General features: G+C 38.8%; 1 protein-coding gene across 6 annotated transcripts in view; it reads right to left on the minus strand.

Annotated features, from left to right (window-relative positions):
* CTNNA3 (catenin alpha 3) overlaps positions 1 to 21607 on the minus strand; it is an 813634-nt gene that overhangs the window by 339386 nt on the left and 452641 nt on the right. For all 6 annotated transcript variants that reach the window (XM_067552599.1, XM_067552600.1, XM_067552601.1 and 3 more), the window contains 2 exons: positions 13498 to 13578; positions 7817 to 7969 (listed from right to left, as the gene is read on the minus strand). In XM_067552599.1, the coding sequence (XP_067408700.1) occupies positions 7817 to 7969; positions 13498 to 13578 (234 nt within the window). The remainder of the gene's footprint in view (positions 1 to 7816; positions 7970 to 13497; positions 13579 to 21607) is intronic.

Genomic DNA, 21607 nt, shown 5'->3' on the forward strand with positions numbered 1-21607 from the left:
AATTCTAAGAGGATGTGGGAGAAGTGTATATGGGCAAGGGACAATTACAGTTTTTTGGGCCCTTTATCACATCCATGAACATGTCAAGGCCTAACAAACTTGGAGCCATCTGCAAACTCAACCACAACCCCAAAGAAGGGGAGCCCTGAGACAGATTCCAGGGAATCACCTCCTGTGCTTTTTATATTTTTAGAACACACATGGCTTGCACTTACAATAGCAGATTTTGCAAGGCAACTGCCATATACCAATGTGACTTTACATAGTGACCTAAGGCCTAAATGCCTGCCCAGTGCAAGAAGTTTGGACCAATTTAAATGTATTCAAAGCTATGGATCACTGAATTGGTCCTGAAGCTACAAAGGTGGTTCCTGAGACAAAGTGGGAATTCTCCCCTTTAAAGGCCAAGACTATGTGGGAGAAGGGTGTGTTCTCTCAGTTCACCAAGATCTGAAGCAAGGGCCCTCTATTCCCTGGACAAGCCACCTAAAGGAAAAAGAGATGAGACATCAAGGGCATAGACTTTTTTTTAATTTGGAAGGAGCTGCAGTTAAACCAGCATAACAGCTGCTGAATATCATTTTAATGAGTAATTTTTTACAATGACTATATATGTCCTCTTTTAATAAAGAGGATTACATAAGCTTCTGTTCCAAACTCAGTATTTCCTTTATTTACTAATGCAAGCCCCTTGCTGCTCCATTTATCCCAAGGAAACAAGGCAGATGCGTAAATCCTTTCTTTTTAGTTGTTTCTTATGGGAGGGACATGTGACTGAGTGTTTATGCAAGCCCCAAGTCTGTCATCTAAGACCTGGTCTACACTGGAGAGTTTTGTCAACAAAACAATCCTGGTGTACACACTGCAACCACCCTTTTGTTGACAAAACTGCCCTGTTTTGTCGACTAAATAAAACCACCTTGACAAAAGGCTTTTGTCAGCAGAGGTAGGGCAACACAGTGTCAGTAGAGACACTGTATCCCCTTAAGGCGGTTTAGGGGCTGTCATACTTGTCAATTTGAACCCAGGCTCCCAGCCGGGGTAATCTGCAGGCAGCTGCTGCCCCGAGATGCTGGCAAGTTGCAAGCAGACTTGCAGCCAGGCGCGCTGCGCGGGCGGCTGCCCGCTGGTAGCCCAGACGCGGGCGGCTGCAGCCCCGCTGGTAGCCCAGACGCGGGCGGCTGCAGCCCCGCTGGTAGCCCAGACGCGGGCGGCTGCAGCCCCGCTGGTAGCCCAGACGCGGGCGGCTGCCTCCCAGCCCTTGGCTGCGAGCTGGGACCGGGCAAGCCGGGGAGGCTGCAGCCAGCTTCCGGCTGGGAGCTGGGAAGATCCTGCACCCGGCTGGGATCAGTAGTGGTGGTGGTTGTGGGGGGGCAGCTGGGAGCTTGTGTGCTCCCTACAGGTCAGTGGAAGTGGTCCTAGTGAGGACAGACTCCACCGACTCAAGGATAGCGGTGTGGATGTCAGCCACCACTAGGTGGCTGAAAGTCAACATATCCTATGTTGACAAAATTCTGTAGTTTAGACATAGACTAAGTTAGTAAATTCTATTGAGGTTAAAACAGTGTTATTCAAAACCTGTCCAGTAATCATCTCTGTTTTTAGGTCTTTGTAAATTCTGTGCTATTGTGTATTGTTGGAACAGGGAGGGGAGGAGTAAGAAGAGAAAAACAATAGCTTTGGCAACAGCAATGAGATGTAAGGAAGTATTAAAGTGGATCTATAACGAAACCAGTCCAGTTCCTGTATTACATTAAGACTAAACAAGCTGATTTTACCACCTGCTCTGGGTGGTCTCCCTTAGTGAAGGGTCCAAAACCAGAACGGACATTCATGTCTTTCACCAACGAGGTTGAGGCTACAGTTGTAGCTGGAACACTAATTGGAGTTTTAGAAAACAGTTCCTCCTCTAATCTCACCAAGTAGGATTAACAAAAAGTAATTCAATTCAACCTCATGGATTTGATTTGATTTGTTTACCTACTGTATTAATTTGATGATCAGAAACAGCAGCATTGCTCAATTGATTCAATCTCTTGTGACTTTTTTATCTCTATTGATTACTCTATTGATTCAATTTCACTTGTGACCTTGATTTCATTATTGCATTATTCCTTCTCAACTGGTTTAGTAAAATTATGATAGGTTAGCTTCCAGTGATATGTTTGTTTAATTTTGATACTCATTTGCTTATTCTTTTTAACAAAACAAAAATTCCCCCACAGAAATGGCCTATTCATTCACATTGCAACATGCATCCGTAACTCCATGAGCAAAAGAATTCAACCAAGGTATCTGAGAACCTCATCTCTAAATTAATATCTTTGTCCCCTCCAGTGTATCAAACTCTGTACATTTGTTAAATCACCAGCAGCAGCAGCAGAATCCAGTATCATGTTTTTGTCTTATTGTTTCATACAAGGGGAGAGAAAGGCCCTAACGCCCAAATTTCAGCTGAGTGAAGGTGCAAGCCAAATTGCTAGTGCCTTAAATAGCTGTGGTAGGAAGTTTATTTATTGAATAAACTTCTGAGTCAGGCCACAGCCTGAACATTCCCAAGAGGGAGGTTAACAGGCTATCTGAGTTTGTCCTGCTCAGAAAAAAAAGCAGCTTTAGAGATGAACCAAGGCTGAGAGATATTTTTTTTAATCTGGATCACAAACCTCTAAATTGGAGACACTGCAAATATAAGTGGTCTACTGTATTCACAGTGGAGTCATGTCATAATCATACAATGTATGTATTATTATATCTCATCAAGGGACATGCTGTCCTCATTAAACACCAGCTCAGTAGAATCATTCTGAAGTCAGACAGGAAAGTGGCACACGGTCAGCCTCAACACTATGCTTGCAGAAGGGATTTGCAGAGTCTGCATGATCATAATACAAAATTTCCTGTACCTGGAGATTTTGGATTAGAACAAGGCAAATAAATGATTTTTCAGTTCAGTGGCAGTTCCAAACCTTAAAGAAAAAATGGTTTGGATTGAACCAAATCTGAAATTTTTCAGTGAACTGAGGCCTGGTCTACACTCGCTGTGAAATTCGGCTACATAGAGTAGCTTGCGTATCTCCTAAATTCTAATTATAGTCAGGTAGCTGGAGGTTCGTGGGAGTGGGGAGATTCAGGTTCCTGTACTGCCTAATTCAGAGTAAAGCCTTGAATCTGGCTTCCCCTCCGGTGAGTGCCCTATACACTGGGCTATTGGCTATACATGGGATCAGTCTCATTATCTCTCTCGCTCTCTGGTTTTTATGAAAAAATTTAAGAGATCTCTTTCATCATTTCACACAACAGGAAAAGTTTTTTAGATTGTGAGAATTTTTTCAGGATGATGAAACTCTTTCCTACTCAGCTCTAGCCACAACCCAAATCTGAGATTCAAGCTGGCAGCTAAAAGCTACTTATAGAATGAGCTGATTTGAACACCCCAAATTTGGGCAAAAATTAAATTAGGATCTGGATTTCAAATCCTCAATTCAAATGCTCAAACCTCTACATTACAATTTTTAGCCCCATAGACAGAGCCTTGTGAGCCTGAGTCATTTGACCTGGGCTCTGAGATTTGGTGCTGTGGGGTTCTTTTTTGCAGCATAGACTTACCCTCAATGATTCAGAGACTACTAAGATAGGATCAGTAAGGGTGGAACAACATCTCACAGGAAAAGGAAAGTGGAGTTTATTCTTCAACAGGGTGTGGAGCTAGTCATGGTGCAACAACACAGGTTTTAGTTGGGGGGATATAGTCATGGGTGCAATCACATTAAAATGAAATCATTTCACTCAGCCAAATATTAACAAAAATTTGTTATTTTTACTCCAGATATTACTCCACGGTTGATTCATTGCAGTTTTAACAGCTGAATTTCAGTTCCATGAATGCTGTAAAATTGCCAGATTTAAACATCTCATAGGGTGTATGCTGTCAGACTTCAAGCACTAGAGACTTGATAGGTACACTTTTATGCTAAATATGTTCCACATCTTTGGCCTGTCAGATATTCAAAGTGTAACCATCATATATAATTATTATTTTATCACTTAATTTTCTCCATAAAAATCATTGGCCAGAGTGGTCAGTTTAAGGAACCTCTGATCAGAAACCACAGTAAAATATTTGTTTTAGTGTTAAGATCATATTTGTGATAATTACATAATAGCCATATGAAGAATAAACCTATCCTCATAGTTATTGGACTGTTGTCAAGAATATCATACAATCTTTCTGTAATATGGATATAGTTTTATGACACTTTAAATACAAATTGTTCTTTTTAAAAAGTTTACCTTCTAAACAATATAATATGTATGTAGAATTAGGATTTCACTTCAGAGTTAGACAAACTGGCTTTGACAAAGCCCTCCGTTACAGCAAGGTATATATTATAGGTGGCTGTGTCTAAGTGGAGATTCCACCCCCAACAACGTGCAGGTGATGTCTGCTAAGCTACCTTCCCTCCAGGGTTTCATTAGGGAAATGAAGCTTCAATGTAAATAAATAACTAAACAAACTGTGGTTGGGAAGTAGGATCTCAGCCAGGGGAGGGAGCTTCAAGAATACACCCATGCGGCTCATCTGACTCTCCTTCCTCCTAGCTAGACATTGCTGCCCAGTTTTGGCTCTTGTTGGCCATCTGCAGGCCCTATGGCTGAGCAGGGATTGTGGGTATCTTGTTCCACTGAAACCCCCTCCCCAGATAGACTTATCGCTACTGAGGTCCCTGCAACCGGAGTGATGCTGGTAGAAGCCAGGATTAGCAAGGGCTGACTATCACATGAGCTGTATCATCTGCCAAACTGTAGCAACAGTATCTTATATTATTATTATTCAGGAGCTGAATTATAAAACAAAATATATGCATTTTTAAATTAAAAGCATTTCAGCTACTCAAAAGTAGAATACTGTGTCTGCGTAGATCACTCTGGATATTCAGAACTACTCCAGAGAGATTTTAGGCTCATTGAAAGGTTATCCTTTTCTTTACATGATACTACCACTAATTTTTCTGTTTTGTTCTCTGCCAATGTTGCTGAAAAATCACTGCATTTTTAATCAAATAAATATTAATTTTTATGTAAAAAGTCCCCCTGTGGCAGTTTGTTTAGGTGTATTTTACGTCTGATATGCAACTAGTTGACAGATGTAATATAGTTACTGTCTAATTAATTTCCTGGAGAGTCCAGCAAAACTGTTTATCAAAAAAACCTCTGTATATCATTAATCAAGGTGTTGTTCAGAGATGCATATAAGTACTTTAAACCAATAAAAAACGTTCAAATACTGTACTTCCATTAGATCTACAATAGATAACTTCAGTTTTATTAGATGACTTACCATGTTGTTTATTTTTTCATACCAGGAAATAATAATTTAAACACCAGTAGGGTGCTAATTTTGAACTATTTATTCCTACAATAGGAAATTACACTATTTGTGCATGCTCAAAGAAGCGTAACAATTTCTCTGAACATAGAATTATCTGAAAAGCTGAAACAATTTAGAAATTAACCCTCTGGAGACAGTACACAGTATATATTATGAACATACACATATGTACACATACACAGTGTTTATTTACACGTACACACAGTAAAATCAAGTTTATCCTATACTGAAATCAACTTTTAAACCAAAAATGTCTTTTATAAGAATCTTGCTTATGTCCCCTTGCATGAATCATTTGCCACTTACTAAGTAATTCACTCATTATCTAAATATCTTTGATGTCCTCAAAACAGTTTGGATAAATGGGGCTGTACTATATATACAGCACATGAATATTATATTTCTTAGACTGACTTGCTTTAAGTAGTGTTAAAGCAGGAAGTTTAAAGAGGTAACAATAGGGTTTCAAGTTAACTCATTGCAATGAATAAGGCTATCTTTGTAAAAATTTTTGCTGTTTTCAAGTCTAGACATCTTTGTGAATGGCTCACTAACACTATATACACTGGAAAAGGAAACCTGGATTTCTTTAATAGTCAAAAAAATTACAGACATGCTGGTAGTAGTTCTGTTTTTTGTCAATAATTTTCCTTGGCACCATGCATGAGACTTAGGATTCTGGCACTGATCATTTTTAAATGAAATGAAATTGAAAAGGAGAAATCAAATACTGCATTCCTCTTTGCAATTTTGTATTAGACTTGTGGGCCTACATTTTCAAAAACTTACTAGCAACGTTGGTTGTCTCAACCCTTGCGTGCCCATCTCCAGACACCTTAAAGGAGCCTGATTTTCAGAGACTGGGTGCTCTGCATTTTCTGAAAATCAGGCCACTCCCAGTTCTCAGGTTGAGTATCCAAACACTAAAGAACCTAAAATCACTAGTTACCTTAGAAAATTTTGGTTAATCTCTAGCTTTTAATTTTATTTTGTAATATAATGTAAATAAGATTCTAGTGAACTATAGAATAATAAATCTAGCTTGACTTCCTAATTACAAGAGTACGTGAAGAGATACACAAATAAAATGCCCCAATTCCACTTTAGCCATCTCTTTCTCTACTTTTCTTTTATCATCTGCACATCAGCCACAACTAATGATTTGGTTCTGAGACACACAATTTTAGTGAAGAATTTTTAGCCACACAGAAAAATCATTGATTTTTCCCAAGTTATACATCACTGACATTGCACTCAAAAGGAAAAAGCATCAGCTTATCTGTTGCATGTATCTGAGATTATATTGCTGTGAGATCCCCAACTTCGGCATTTCCAGTGTTTTTAATGTTTAAAGCCCAAGTACATAGGTAACTTTAGCTATGTGAATGGTCTCTTTAGTATAATTACTCATGTACACAGTGTACACAGGATTGGGTCTCAAAGCTTCAATCAATTCTATTCAGCACTTTTATCAAGTAATAGAAAATAACATTCTTAACTCTTTCTATATAAAATTGTTCTGAACAAAAATAAATTTATTTTTGCATATATGAGAGTATATTTTAGGACCAAATCCTGCAACTGGACACAAAACAGATCCTTACATCTGCTCCAGGCTCCACCCAGCCACAGGCATCTACCCACATGGATCAGTTTTCCAGGACTATGGCTATAAACTGCAGGTCAATTAACCATTCCTTGTTCAGGAAGTTTGGCTATACATTTCACATTATGCTTCATGTTAGAGACATTAAGAATGAAACAGTTAGCAAATAACTAACACTGACTTGTGATTTACAACACTCCAGGTAGTAGAATTGCAAAATATTTCCAGTTATTATTTCTTATAGTGCTAGCATCTGATTCTACTCCAACTGAATTCCTCTATGGCAGTGTTTCTCAATTGGGGTTCCGCAGGAACACCGTTAGGGTTCCGCGATCAGCTGTTGTCCGCGCCGCCAAAAAAGGGAAGATGTCTAATACTTTCCGGCGGAGGGTATCCAGTGTAAGTGTAATTTAAGTGTAATTTAATTGAGAAATGCTGACCTTTGCTTATTTCGACATTTGAAGACTGTTAAGAGTTCAGGGGGTTCCGCAATTATTTATGGAGTTCAAAAGGGTTCTGTGGCCAAATTTAATTGAGAAATACTGCTCTATGGGAAGGGTCCCATTGATTTACAGAAGGAAGAACGCTAGTTTCCATTTTCATGAAATCTTACATGAGGCCAACATCACATAAAACCAGGTCTTGGAACTATGCAGGATATAAACAAAGAAAGCATATTCTGTTACTGAATTTAGCTGTTGATGTATTCTTTGCTGAGTTACTGTGTGTAATTTTGTTATCAGCTCAGTTAGAAAAAAGTAGTACAGTATGAGGTCACTTATCACATATAGTCAATCCAGCTGCAGATCCATGAAACCTACCTCCACAAGCCTGCTGGTGTGTTCTCGAAATATAGCAGCATATTCCTTTATTTCCTTTTCTCTTCCATTTTTAGCAGCTTCAATGAGAACTAGAAGTGGAATAGTGGTATCCAAGAAGGCGTCTGAGACATGATCTATAATAGCTTTCCGAAGCTGAAATATAAATCATCTTCCTATTAGCAAATTGCATTATATACTATATTACAGACCACTACAGTAATTATAAAAACTATTATAAATGAATATGATCAATGTATAATAATTACAATATGAACTATAAGTGATCAGTACTTCAATGCATTTCTTTGAATCCCTATAAAAAGGGCAGTATATGAAAGGAAATTATTGAAGCTGCAATTTGTACACTTCAAAGGTATCTGTATTTAATTTTTAGGGATAATTTTATTATAAGAATGTATTATTTAATACGCACAAATACAAGGTATTATGGTTCCACTTTAGCAAGCTTTTATGCATGTGCATGAATCCCATTAAAGTCAGTGGAAGCTAAACATGTATTTAAACGCTTCGCTGAATAGGGATGGACTGCTAAATCAGGCCCAATAAAATAATTCATTTATTTATCATTTAAAATAAACCTAATCTTGTCTCTTTCATTTTCTCTTAAAGATCAGGCTCCAGAAAGAAGGATATTTTATTTCTGGAAGAGCATATTAGTATAATGATGTTTATTCTCACTTATACCCAATATCTTCTACATCATGTATTTTCATAACTGCAAAATTACCGAAATGTTTTCTACCTTGTTGGAGGCCCAACAATATATTTTGATTAGCTAAACTGTATATGGCATGGTAATTATACCAGTGAGATCACTGATTACAACATCTGATAGATTACTATAGTAAGGAGAATAATAAACAAGTCTGATATCCAATTTTTTCTAACTGCATTAATTGTTCTTGAACTTCCATCTTATATTATTAAACAAGTGTAGCATTCCAGTTCAAATTAGTTCTCAAATTAGATTTCATATAATCTTATAACTGATGCTTGGGAAATTACTCAGAGGTTTTTTTCTAGGTTCTAAATCTAAATTAGTTTATTGTAATCATATAATACACTCCAGGAAGTACACAAATCAAAACTGTAGATGGAATATAATTAACATGGTCAATTGTATTAAGTTCCCCAGTGCAAAATATGTACTTATTTGTTCTAATCCCTTTTTATCAGTACATATAAAAGATTTTGGTTGTAATATAAAATATATTGATTGCAACAGAAAAGAAAAAGTACCTTAAAACTAATACAGAAGTGAAAATGCACTAGTGGGTTTGCTCCCAACAGAAATATTTTTATATAGCATTTTATTTCCAGTGAACCGCTGTGAAAAAGCTCAGTGTGGATAAGCTCCCCTTCTGTTAGTCAGATATGAAAAACAAAGCCTTTCTGATGTTACTCTCCTTTTATATGAGGAAACGTATATATACCCACAGCGCTAGCAATACAAGAAATTTCTGCTTGCAAGGCAAGCTTTGGATACAGATTCCACTACTAACTTTGGAAAATACTTGTCCATCTAAAGTCCTGATTGGAAGCCTAAAGTCCAAGGAAAAAGTCCCATTGACTTCAATGGGCATTGAGTCAGACACTGAAGTTCCTGAAAAATGTTGTTCAAGACATGTTTTGAACTTTTTTCCAATCTAATTGAAAGTAGCTTATCACATAATACACATTATATGATCCCAAGTCCATGGGACACTGCACAGAAAGAGTATGTCTAAACTGCACACTAAGCCCTGACTCTGACTCAGGATTGAGCTCAAGCCCCTCTTCCTTTCACACACAAATCAGTCTGGTTCAGGTTAGGAAGCACTCATGACTCAGGTTCTAGGACCATGCTATGGGGATGAATCAGGTCCAAGCCCTACTGTAACTTGGTCTAAAGCCCTGTGATTCTGCAGCATGGATGCAGGTCAAGCCACAGACCCCGTCAGAAGATCTGCATAGTGCAGTATGGACATGTTAGCATGGCTGTGAATCCCCGGTCCAGCATTGTACATCCAGGTTCACAGTGGAGGGTGGATGCTCAAGCATGTGCTTGGAAACATGGAGTCCACAAACCCAGGTTCCACAGACCCTTGGCTTATGATACACTGCACACTTCCTTCGGTGGCACATGCCACCCAGCACGCGTATAAACAGCAGTGTAGTTGGCGAGGCACAGCTTAGGTGAGTAAAGATATGCCAAAGGATGTGGGTATGAGAACCCGTATACTTACCCCAAATGACTCTTCTTGCCCAAGCCATGCCTCCTCATCACACTGCTCTTTTCAGCAGTGCAGTGTCCCACTGCCTTAGGGCGACCAGATAGCAAGTGTGAAAAATCGGGATGGGGGGGGCAAGTAATCGGCATCTATATAAGACAAAACCCCTATAAAATCAGGACATCTGATCACCTTACACTGCCTCTCCAGTGCCAGAGCCTTTCCCCGACACAGGAAAAGAGTCTGGCAGCAGGAAAGGCTCTGCAAGCTCCTGGTGGCTTTCCCCGCTGCAAGGAAAGACTCCAGCAGCAGGGAGCTTCTGAAAACTTTCCCCACTATTTCTCCCCATCAGAGCCTTTCACTAACACATGTAGCTGCACACCACAGTATGAATGCAGCCTGCTTTTCACTCAGATGTGTAGCTACACATACACTCCATGCTGCCACAAGCAGTATGTAGTGTAGATGGACCTTAGTGTGCAGTGTCAACATACACATAGGGGTCCTGCTTATCAGATCCCAATGCAGTATTAGTCTGCATTTGCGTATTCAACACATACTTATATTTGTTTATTCTCCAGTTTAACAACTCAGAAAGGGAGAGTAAAAGAGTTTCAAAAGCAAGAGCAAAATACACGAAGACCTCTATTCTGCAAAAAGCACATGCTTGACTTTATGCATGTGGGTAGTGCCATTGACTGTGAATCTACTCATCTCTTTAAAATGAAACATGTCTATATGCCTATGTAGGATCAGCGTCTAAGACATTAATATTCCAATTAAATACATGCCAATCTACTTTATTATTTTCTTTATGAAGGGAGAGGTCCTGAACTTGCCAAATTTCATTACAATATTAACATAAAAAAGCCACAGCAGCACCATATGCATGGCTGCTGTTTCATTTTCTCTGACAGATTTGTTTTGGATCAGGTACCAGTCAAATCAAGCATGCCATTTAAAAATGTGTGTATTACTTAAATGTCTCTCATTTTACACTGCATTTCACTTGCATTGTACTAATGCATTCACAAGACAGCCTGATCATGCACCCATTCAAGTCAAAGGCAAAGCTCCCACTGACTTCAGCATTGCAGGAACAGGCCCTTTAGCGCTTGTCAGACAATATTTTAATAGGTGCAGAGTTCATGCTATCATGCAATGTGGACAAGAACATCACGAATGCCACATACTAAGACCACAGGCCTGCGTAACACAAATCCCTGCACCTGTACAGAGTTTCATCAAAGATCATTTTAGGAAGAGGGACTATAATAACATATCTGCAGCATCCAGAAAGTTAAAGTCAGCTTTCTAATCAATAGGTTATTTTATCTCGTGTCGCATAACTCTTTTCTTTAGCTGTTTATTGATCCGATTGGTTTAATTAATCTTTCATCTACAGAGATTTTGGTTCTTGCTATATTTTTGTTCTGAGAAACTCTCTGTCCTGATATTTAGCAAAATGAAACAGTTACTTTTCAGAGAACAGAGGCACTGTCATGCCTTTTGTTGTCGAGTATAAAAAACTGAAATATTGTTGCTGTGTTTTACTTTTTCTGAGTTATATATGGCGTTTGGGTTTTAGAAAGATTCTTTCTATTTGCTATAGGAATTAAGGAAATAAAATCATGCAAAAACAAGGAAGAGGATAAAAAGGTGAAAAAAGGGAGGGGGGGGAGAACAAAAGGCAAAGTCTAGAAAATTATTTTCTGGTGTCTAAAGCAGTATCAATATCTCCTCAATATGATCATAGTGAGCAATTTCTTCTACTCCTTAAGGTGTCTGTTTCTAACTCTTACCATCTATGAGGCAGAAACCCGTGAACTACATCATAATATTGGCAGAAAGGCAAGCATACAGATGAAGAGGAGAAATAATGGTGGTGACTGTTACTTGGAAAGTAAATGTATCATAACATTATACAGTGATTGAAAAGGAAAGATGTTGCAGACACCATAAGCAGAAGGCAGAGAAAGAGTGACTTTTGGCAAACTCTTTGTGGCTGTTGTTTAAGGTGTAAGGGTTTTGTCCTTATGAAGGACTGGGATTTGGTTACTGAAGTGGCACAGGAGGCAAAAATGACCATACAGAAAAGCATAGTTTATAAAATCCGTCCTCAGAAAGTAAAGAAGGAATCTCAGCATCTGTGTGTGATGCTATTAGCACCAATGTTGTGATGAGGGTGGAAAATTGTGCTTTCTCACATGCAACACTGGGAAAAAAAACCTGAAATAAACAGAGTAATCGTAGTGAGGGATCTCTTTTCCCTGTTCCAAAAGGACATCGACAAGTACAATGGGAAAGAGTTGGGATGGGAGAATTGATACTGGCAATATGTCAAGACGCCTAGCAGCAGACATTTGAATGAATGTGCCATCACCCCTTCCTTAAAACATATATATGGCTCTGCTAGTGAGAGAAGCAGTGATCTAGAGTACACTGCATACAGATAAAATAGTTACAAAAGTGCCATGAACATCTATGGCATTATCTACATATATACATAATAATAAATAAAAGCCACAAGAAATATTTTAAATATTGTAATACTTTTAGAAACTCCTGAAATATACAATTCCAAAATGAGATAACCCCACTTTTGAATCAAGACATGGCAGAACCCTCCCTTCCCAATCTTGTCTTTCATTGAAGTTGCTAGTGAGTTTGTGGGATGGCTCATGATGTCCTACCAGCTAGCTGGTGACTGGACCAATGTGCCTATGATGGATCTGTGTGCTGTGTTCTACATCATCATCTATCACTCATTTGAGCTACAATTTCAAACATAACTTCACTATGTCACCTCCGTAAAGTTTTGTGTGAAGTTGAAGCACCAAAGTCATGGAAGATGTATAATATTAAAAAATTTCATTACTCTTTGGACAGAGCACGCTAAGACCCTGACCTAGCTAGCTGAGCCATGTGGATTGAAAACCTGCCACTAGAGAAGTCCTAATTCCATATTTAATTTGTTCTTGTAGAGCCAGAAACACCTGATGAAAGCTACAGAAACAAATCAGAGAGTAATTATTTTACCCACTTCAGAGGAGTATTGTGAGGCATGTTTGTCAAGTACTATAATTGAAAAGAATTATTAAAGCCACGTATTGGCACAGATAGGAATAAAACTCAGGATCTCACGGCTTCCAAGTCAGGGCTTATTCCTCCACACAATATGGTCACAAGGTATATAGCACCAATAACCATCTCCTCAAGCAGTTTTTACATAACTCACAAGTATTATTTTCAAGCAAAAATCTGGTGTGGATTATTCATAGTCTTGGATCTTTGGGGGTTTACATATTCCTAACAACATTATAACTGCTCTTCAGTATATCAGGATGAGAATTCCTCTATTGCTTTTTTAAAAGTATAATGATATCAAAAGCAGGAAATAAATATTTAGATAAATCTGCTTTACCATCATTTTGTCCCCAAGCTTTTTACCTGTCTGCGAAGGTCTCTTGTCTTCTTGCACATATTATCTATTGCAATATTCAGGGCATTACTCTTTTCTTTCTTGTCAGCCTGAAACAAATATTATAGAAAACAAAACCGTTACATATACAATGACTATTTAACGTCTTTTAACAATTTCTCTCTCAATGTACCCAATCCAGCAATGCACCTAAGGACTTGGATAACTAAGTATGTGCTTTAGTCCCATTTAAGGTCAATGCAAATTAAGCATGCACTTCAGTGTTTTGCTGAATAGAGATGGGTTTGCATGTGTGCAAACTACCAATTTGCATTTTCAAGCATTAACTGCTAAAGTGTTATATTGTATTGAACATGAATACACACTTTACTGACATTAAGTGGAAAAATGATTAAATATATATAATATATTTTCTCCTTTGAATTGTTGTACTATTACTTTTTCAATATTGGGGTACATTGAACATGACATTAGACACACAACACCAAATGTCCACTTCATTATCACCACACCTATCTCTGCAAGCAGTTTAAAAGGGCCGAACACAAATGATGCTGTTTGATAGCTTTTAAATTGCTATAATCTACAGTATTTTAATAAGTTTACAGAACTTTATAAACATACTCTCCACTCCATTACTGAAGACCTTTTTAATTCTTTTTCAGCCTTAACTTTGTATTTTATTGATGAGAGCAACCTTAACTACCATTAAGTGAAATTTTTGTTAGTGAATTTCCTTAGGTTTTTTTTTTTTTTTTTTAAATAGGAAGAATTTTTTTCTCTTATGTGCTTGTCAAGGGCTCACCTGAGCCTGGAGCACCATGGAGCAGGACATGTTATAAAAAAACAAATTAACACGAAACTCAAGATAGCCACTGGACATTAGAGTCCTTTACATAAACAATAGTTCTTTACAGAGATCGAAAGCAAGTATTTTCTTGGGTAGACCCCTGACCAGCGCAGGTTACTTGGTTAGTGCAGTGAGAGCCATCATTCCCTGTCCTGGCTTCGCTCAGAACTGGCTCCTAATAGAAGCAGCCAGCCATTTTTATTTGGCTTGCTGGGCTCTGACTGGCCTCTGCCTGCTTCTGGCCTTTCTAGGAGCTGGAGGATCAGTTCTTGCTGGTTCTGCCTGCAGCTGATTATGGGAGGCCTCACTAGGCAATACTTCAAGTCTGAACTTGCTGCTATCTCCTTCTAGCAATATACCTTCTGAGGGTGGGGTGCAACAAGATAGTGGGGTCTCTTTTGGGGCAGCAAATGCCTTGTATACTCTGTCACAGTGTTGTTTAAAGATCTATGTTGTCTTCAAAGTATATCTTATTGCCATTGTTATCTTTGTAAAGCTCCATATTTCATCACTCAGTGTCATGCTGACCAATGTAAAGAAAATAATTAAATTATACTGTAACCAAAACATGCAGTTTTACTGCAAATTCTAAATGACTTTTTTTAAACTGTGTAAGAAAATTGAGTCGGGACACAGCTATAATTCCCTGCTTTTTTGAAAAGATAAATATTCACAAAGCCATAGCCCCAACTTTGTATGTACATAAACAAATATAAATGAAAATGAGCTGGAGTTTCGTATCTCATTTTCATGTAACTTTAAAAAAAAAAAAAAAAAAAAAAAAGAAAAGTAACAATTACCCTTAGAAAAGAAACAGCGTAACTTACAACAGTACAAAGTCAGAGGAGCAACAGGCACTTAGCCAAATCCAGCCTGCTTTCCCTAAAGTCCCTCCAGGGATCCTTCTTTGTAATAACATACCAGGCAGTCTGAGGTAAATCAGTTATCAAAGGCAGTCAATGCCACCATAATCAGGGCAAGTTACTCTCCCTAAGTATGCAAATGTACCGGAGCATAGGAGCAATAAGTGGTTTTCTCTGATGTCACAGTGTTACTGCTCATGCAGAAGCTGGGGGCAAAAAATCAGGATTTTCCAGATTTCCCATCCATGAAAAGTGTGATTTAAGCAACTTGACTAATATCACATAAGAACTATGTAGCAGAGGCAGGGAGGAGTCCAATTCTGTAGGGCAGCATCTTTTCTCTCCCTGCAATTAAAAAAATCTGCCTAAATAGTTTGGCATCATCTGTGGCAACTGAAAACAGGGTCTTCTAATGGGAAATGTAGGTCAACCTTAATAATAGGTAATGCTACCAGCTCTGCCTATAATAATATAATTCACATTAAAGGCCAGATCCTCAGCTGATGTAAATTGGCATAACCTCATTGATGTCAGTGGAACTATGATAGTTTATAGTCGCTGAGGATTTAGCCTTGAAAAAGCATAACGTATACTCAGTTGTGGTAAAATATATATATTTGATACAAAATCTGAAAGGACGCAAGCATAGAACTCTTTTGGATTCTTCAGTGGCTAGATGCCAAGAAGGAACCGTGAGTGGAAGGTGATTATTAAGGTATTTCTACGTTTTTCTACATTATTACTGTACTATAAACAGTGTTGGTGATAGCAGCAATTCTGCAAGATTAATACTGCATTAAGTTAGAGAACTTAAACAAAAGAAGCTATTATTGAGATGACACTTTTAATTTAATTTTGCATATATTTCTGAAGTACTACCACTGCTTACACAATAATCACACTAATCTGCCTTCTGCCTTTCTTCTGAGCACTGATCACTGTGTTTTGTTCTTTAGGAGACTACAAAGAAGATTAACTAGGGTTGTTTTAGAAAAGCAACAATATAACCTTTTCAAGTGTTGAGGTTAATAGATACCTGATAACTCTATAATAAGAATACAGCTATCCACAGATATCATAACAGTGTACATGTCTGTAATTAATATTCACCATGTTAATCAATGAACAATGCCCCTTTAAGCCATAATCAGTAATTCACTTACAGCACAGATTTCAGAAGTGCTCTCTCTAATAGACCTATTAATAAATGAAATAGCTCTACAGGCCAAATCATATGGAACCAGAGGGTTTAGATGTGTAGCAATGTTCAATTTTAAAATATATTGATACAGAATACATTGTCTACTTCAAATACAACTGAAACGGTTCATCTTCACTGAGAAATATACATATTCACAAATATACAACCATTCTTTTTCATAACTAACCAAACTTATTCAAGAATAAGTTAGATAAGATATCATCAGAAATTATGCGGTTAATAGCCCTGCAGAGTACATGGGATCATACTTAATTTGTTTTATAACATATGAGATGAGACCCGGTATGTTCTGACTGGTAGTACTGGAGGCTATGCACTTTAAATATAAGACTAAAATATTTTTGGTTTTGCCTAATTGATTCCTACAACAAATGTATTCTATGCATTAATATAGCAATAACATGTCTGTGAAATTCCTTCCTCTCCAATTGACATGGCCTCAAGCTACAACAGTTGGATTAGGATCCAGATTTCAAATACCAGAGGTGGTCAGAATTAGTTTTAGTTCAACCCATGGTAAAGATAAGGATCACTTACAAACTTCAGATCTGGGTTCATATTTAAGACATTCCTGATGTTTGAGAATGTTCAGAAATGAAGTTTTGGTTCAGGATCATCTTTGCCCACTCCAAGGTTTCCATGTTAGCTTAGGTTAACAAATGTTAAGCTATGTCTACATTAGGGCACCATGTAGGGTACACACACTGCACACCCCTGTAGCACAGGTTTAAATAGCAGTGTGGCACTGCTTACGTGAGTAAAGACATGCCAAAACCTTAGGATATATACCCTGCATGCTCTCTACTCACCCAAGCAGTGCCTTCCATGTCATAAGAACATAAGTGAACATAAGACCAATAGTCCATCTAGCCCAGTATCCTGTCTACCGACAGTAGCCAATGCCAAGTGTTTCAGTGGGAATGAATAGACAGGTAATCATCAAATGAGCCATCCCATCACCCATTCCAAGCCTCTGGCAAACAGCAATTCTTACCTATCCTGGCTAACAGCCATTGATGGACCTATCCTTATCTAGTTCTTTTTTGATTCCCATTATAGTCTTGGCCTTCATAACATCCTCTGGCAAGGATTTCCACAGGTTGATTGTGCATTGTTGTGTGAAGAAATACTTCCTTTTGTTCATTTTACATCTGCTGCCCATTAATTTCATTTGGTGACCCCTATTTTTTGTGTTATGAGAAGGAGTAAATAACACTTCCTTATTTACTTTCTTCACCTGTCATGATTTTATACCTCTATCATATCCCCCCCCTTAGTTGTCTCTTTTCCAAGATTAAAAGTCCCAATCTTATTAAACTCTCCTCATATGGAAGGTTTTACTGCTATTTTTAGCAGTGCAGTGTCCCACTGCCTCCCTGCTGCCAGAACCTTTTCCCACTGCTGGGAAGGAAGAGAGGCAGCAGGGAAAGATTCTGGTAGCTTCCTGCTGCTGGAGCCTTTCCCCATCAGAGGGAGCTACACATACCCTACACACTACTGCCAATGTAGACAAAGCTTTAGTGTATTGATCTTGCAATGTCCCTTGGTTAAGGGAGAGGCAGATCACTATAGAGGTCAACCCCAGAAGTCTCTCAGTTTAATATAGACCCAGATCATCCCTCCATGGAAAACTGAAAGGAACCTCTCACAGAGTTTTCTCTGACTCCCTCCATTAGAGGGTAGGTGAGCTCTGTGCTTCTGTGCTTAGTACCATGTCAAATGCACAAGCAACTGGGAATGGATTCCATAGGTGGCCTGAGCAGGAGCTGGCTTTACACATGAAAGCAAGAAGATATGATTTTTCCTGACTTCAACTCAAATGCACACAGGCCCTGATTCAGGGAAGTACTTAAACACGGTCTTAATTTTAATTAGACTATTGATGTGTTTAAGATTAGGTATGTGCTTAAGCACCTTGCTAAATCAGGATCAAATTGTACTCAGACCTTTCCCTGAACAGGGCATGGAGACCTATATTCCAATGAGGCTAGATATTGAGCACAAAAGTTTGATCTTCTGGGACTGTACTAATATTGAACATTAATTACAGAGCTTGTGAGAGAATTTATGGGCAAAAGACTGGAGTGAAAATTTTCCCTCCCTACCAGCTACAGTATAACTATGATAAATATCTTTTGCTTTGTTTATAGCTCTCAAAGACAAAATTAAAACAAACAAACCCCACTGTAAATAGAAGGCATATTTCATTAAATCAATTATCTATGGAAAGGAAACTATTCTAAAAAAATTCTCAGTCAAAACATAAACACCAATCAAAATATTAACAGTGATAAGTTAATAGATGTACAAACCATAGTTAAAGATTGACCATAGTTCAAGGGAATAATCCAACAATATTTGCACTAGCCATAGGACTTCCACAAATATAGCCCATTGACTGAGCAAGAACCAAGAAATACAATAAAACTGACATCATAGTCCTTGTAAAAATGGATAAAAAATACTTCATGTCTTTTCTTGCAATTTACCTTGAAACAAATCTATTTTTATCTATTTTCTGGATCAGGGTCAGAGTATTCAGCACCTTGGAGGATCAGTCCATAGACACCCATACTGCAGTTCTATGGGTTGCCTCAAATATTTACAAGATAACGACAACCCTCAAATGTCCACCCCAAGCACATCACCAAAATAATCCATTTCATTCTCACCATAACAATTTTACATTCAACTAGCATTTTGTCCAAACCATGGGAACAACCTACTAGAATGGCTCCCCAATATGCTAATCTCTTCATGGACCACCTTATAGAAGAATATCTGGACAAATGCACCACAAAAATCTATAATATACCTGATACACATCAATGATATTCACATACCCTGGACAGATGACAAACTCCCTCATAGATTTCCACCAAAGTTCAACAACCATCATTCATTCACTAAACAAAGTTTGCAACACCCCAACACTAGCACCAATTTCCTGGACACCATGATCAGCTTCAGCAATGGAACCCTACAGACAACCATACACAAGAAACCCATGGATCACCACACCTGTGTTCATAGATCCAGTAACCACCCCAAACACATCAAGAAATCTGTTATCTACAGCCAGGCACTCAGACACCACAGAATATGCTTCAAGGAGAAAATCTGGGATATACACTTTAACACACAAAACCATCTTCATCAAATAAGGACACTCCACCAGAGAGTAGATCGCATGAGGGAACAGGCCACGCAAACGCCCCAAGAGAACCTGCTTCAATACAGAAATAGAACCCTCTCCATCTGCACACTCCTAGTTGTCACCTACCACACCCCACACTGGAACCCATAGGGGGTATAATCAACAGCTTCCACCAATACTCAATGAAGACTCCATATTGAAAGAAATCTTTCCTGAACCCCGTCTTCTAGCCTTCAAAACAACCACCCAACCTCTCCAGGCTCATCATCAGAAATAAGTCCCACACAGACCAGGAGACACCAACTCAAAGCAGCACCAGACCCTGCCAGAACAATAAAACCTGCAGATATATCTCCACTGCTATATTGATCAATATCCCCCACAACACACCTTTCAAGATCCATAAGTCTTACACAGGCTAATCACAATGGTATGCCTCATCCAGTGCACTAAATGCCTCAATAACAACTATGACGATGAAACCAGACAACCACTATGCTCTCGAATGAGCTCACACAGGAAAATGATAAAAGACAAAAACACCATAACACCTGTGGATGAACACTTTTCACAAAGCAATCACTCCATGTCTGATCTTTCAGTCCTCATCCTCAAAAAGGAAACCTGCACAACATTTTCAAAAGACAAGCCTGTGAGCTTAATTTCATGACTTTGCTAGAAAAATGAAGGTTGTAATAAAGACACTGGATGACATCTTATTACAACAATCTGTAACGCACTAACTCCCGCCTTTTAGTCCTGTGACTACGGGGGTGTTAGTGGGCCACTTCACCTTGAATGCTCCCTTAGAATATGTGTTAACTACTTATGTTAAACTATTTGTTTGAGCTTGTGTTTATTTGTGACATTTGAGCACCTTTCCCAGACCTGAAGAAGAGCTCTGTGTAGCTTGAAAGCTTGTCTCTCTCACCAACAGGAGTTACTCCAATAAAAGATATTACCTCGCCTACCTTGTCTCTCTAATATCCAGAGACCGGCACAGCAACAACAACACTGCAACACACAACAAGGGGTTGGCACACATTTTATGACATGATATCATGTTTTATAAAAATGATATCTTTCTGATCTCAGAACTTTGCCAATAATAAACAGCGCCATAATAGTAAAAAAAAAAAAAAAAAAAAAAATCTAAATGTAATTTCAGAATAATTTTACAAAGAAAATGATGAGCACATCAGATGCCCATTCTTGGCTCGACAGTACCTAGCTCCATGTGGGTGGCAAGTGGAATGGTGCAAGCCACCTCTCTGTTGAAGACAAACTCATCCATGGCCCCATAGCTCATTGTCAGGGCTCCCTGGAAGACCTACTTGACTGGGACACTGCTGTCTAATCACTTTTACTCCTCCCCTGTTTATAATTACAATTTATGTGGTTTTATAGATATACATAAAGCTATGAGTTCAGATTGCCTGGGGTTTGGGAATATGGAATGCATGTTAGTCTGGAGCCTGCAGCGGGAGGAGGGTGCTGGAACAAAGAAAGGAATCAGTAGGCAGCATGAACTGGTGGCAGACAGACAATGAGACCCCAAGAAGCCCACAGCCAAGGAAGTCTGCACTCACAAGGAGGAGAGCCCCAGAAAAAGCTCACAAAAGGGCAGCATAAAGTGGCTGGGTGGAAATCACCTGCAAGAAGCCCCCATTTTGGAGCAGCAACAGAAGCCAGGGGTAAAGGGGACCCAGAGGAAGCCTTCAGATGGGAAGAGTAGAATGCAGGACGGGAGGTTAGCTGGAAGCAGCTGGGGACCCAGAAGAAGCCAAAGTAAAGATTAGCAGTATTCGGGAGGGGAAAGGTAGGATGAAACAGCAAGTAGAGGAAGTCTGCTGTGAGAATCCCCAGTCAAGGCAAACAAAGAGCACAGGAGGGATGGTTCCTGAGGAAAGCCACATGGGGCAACAGGAAAGGTAAATGGTGGATAAGGAGGACAGGATACTGCTTCCCTCCACACCAACACACCCACCAAAACCAACCATAAAATATCTTTTCTAAACTGCCACTG

The sequence above is a fragment of the Emydura macquarii genome, unplaced genomic scaffold (assembly GCF_026122565.2).
Source record: "Emydura macquarii macquarii isolate MOO-44397 ecotype Brisbane River unplaced genomic scaffold, CSIRO-AGI_Emac_v2 contig_1390, whole genome shotgun sequence".
Taxonomy (NCBI): Eukaryota; Metazoa; Chordata; order Testudines; family Chelidae; genus Emydura; species Emydura macquarii.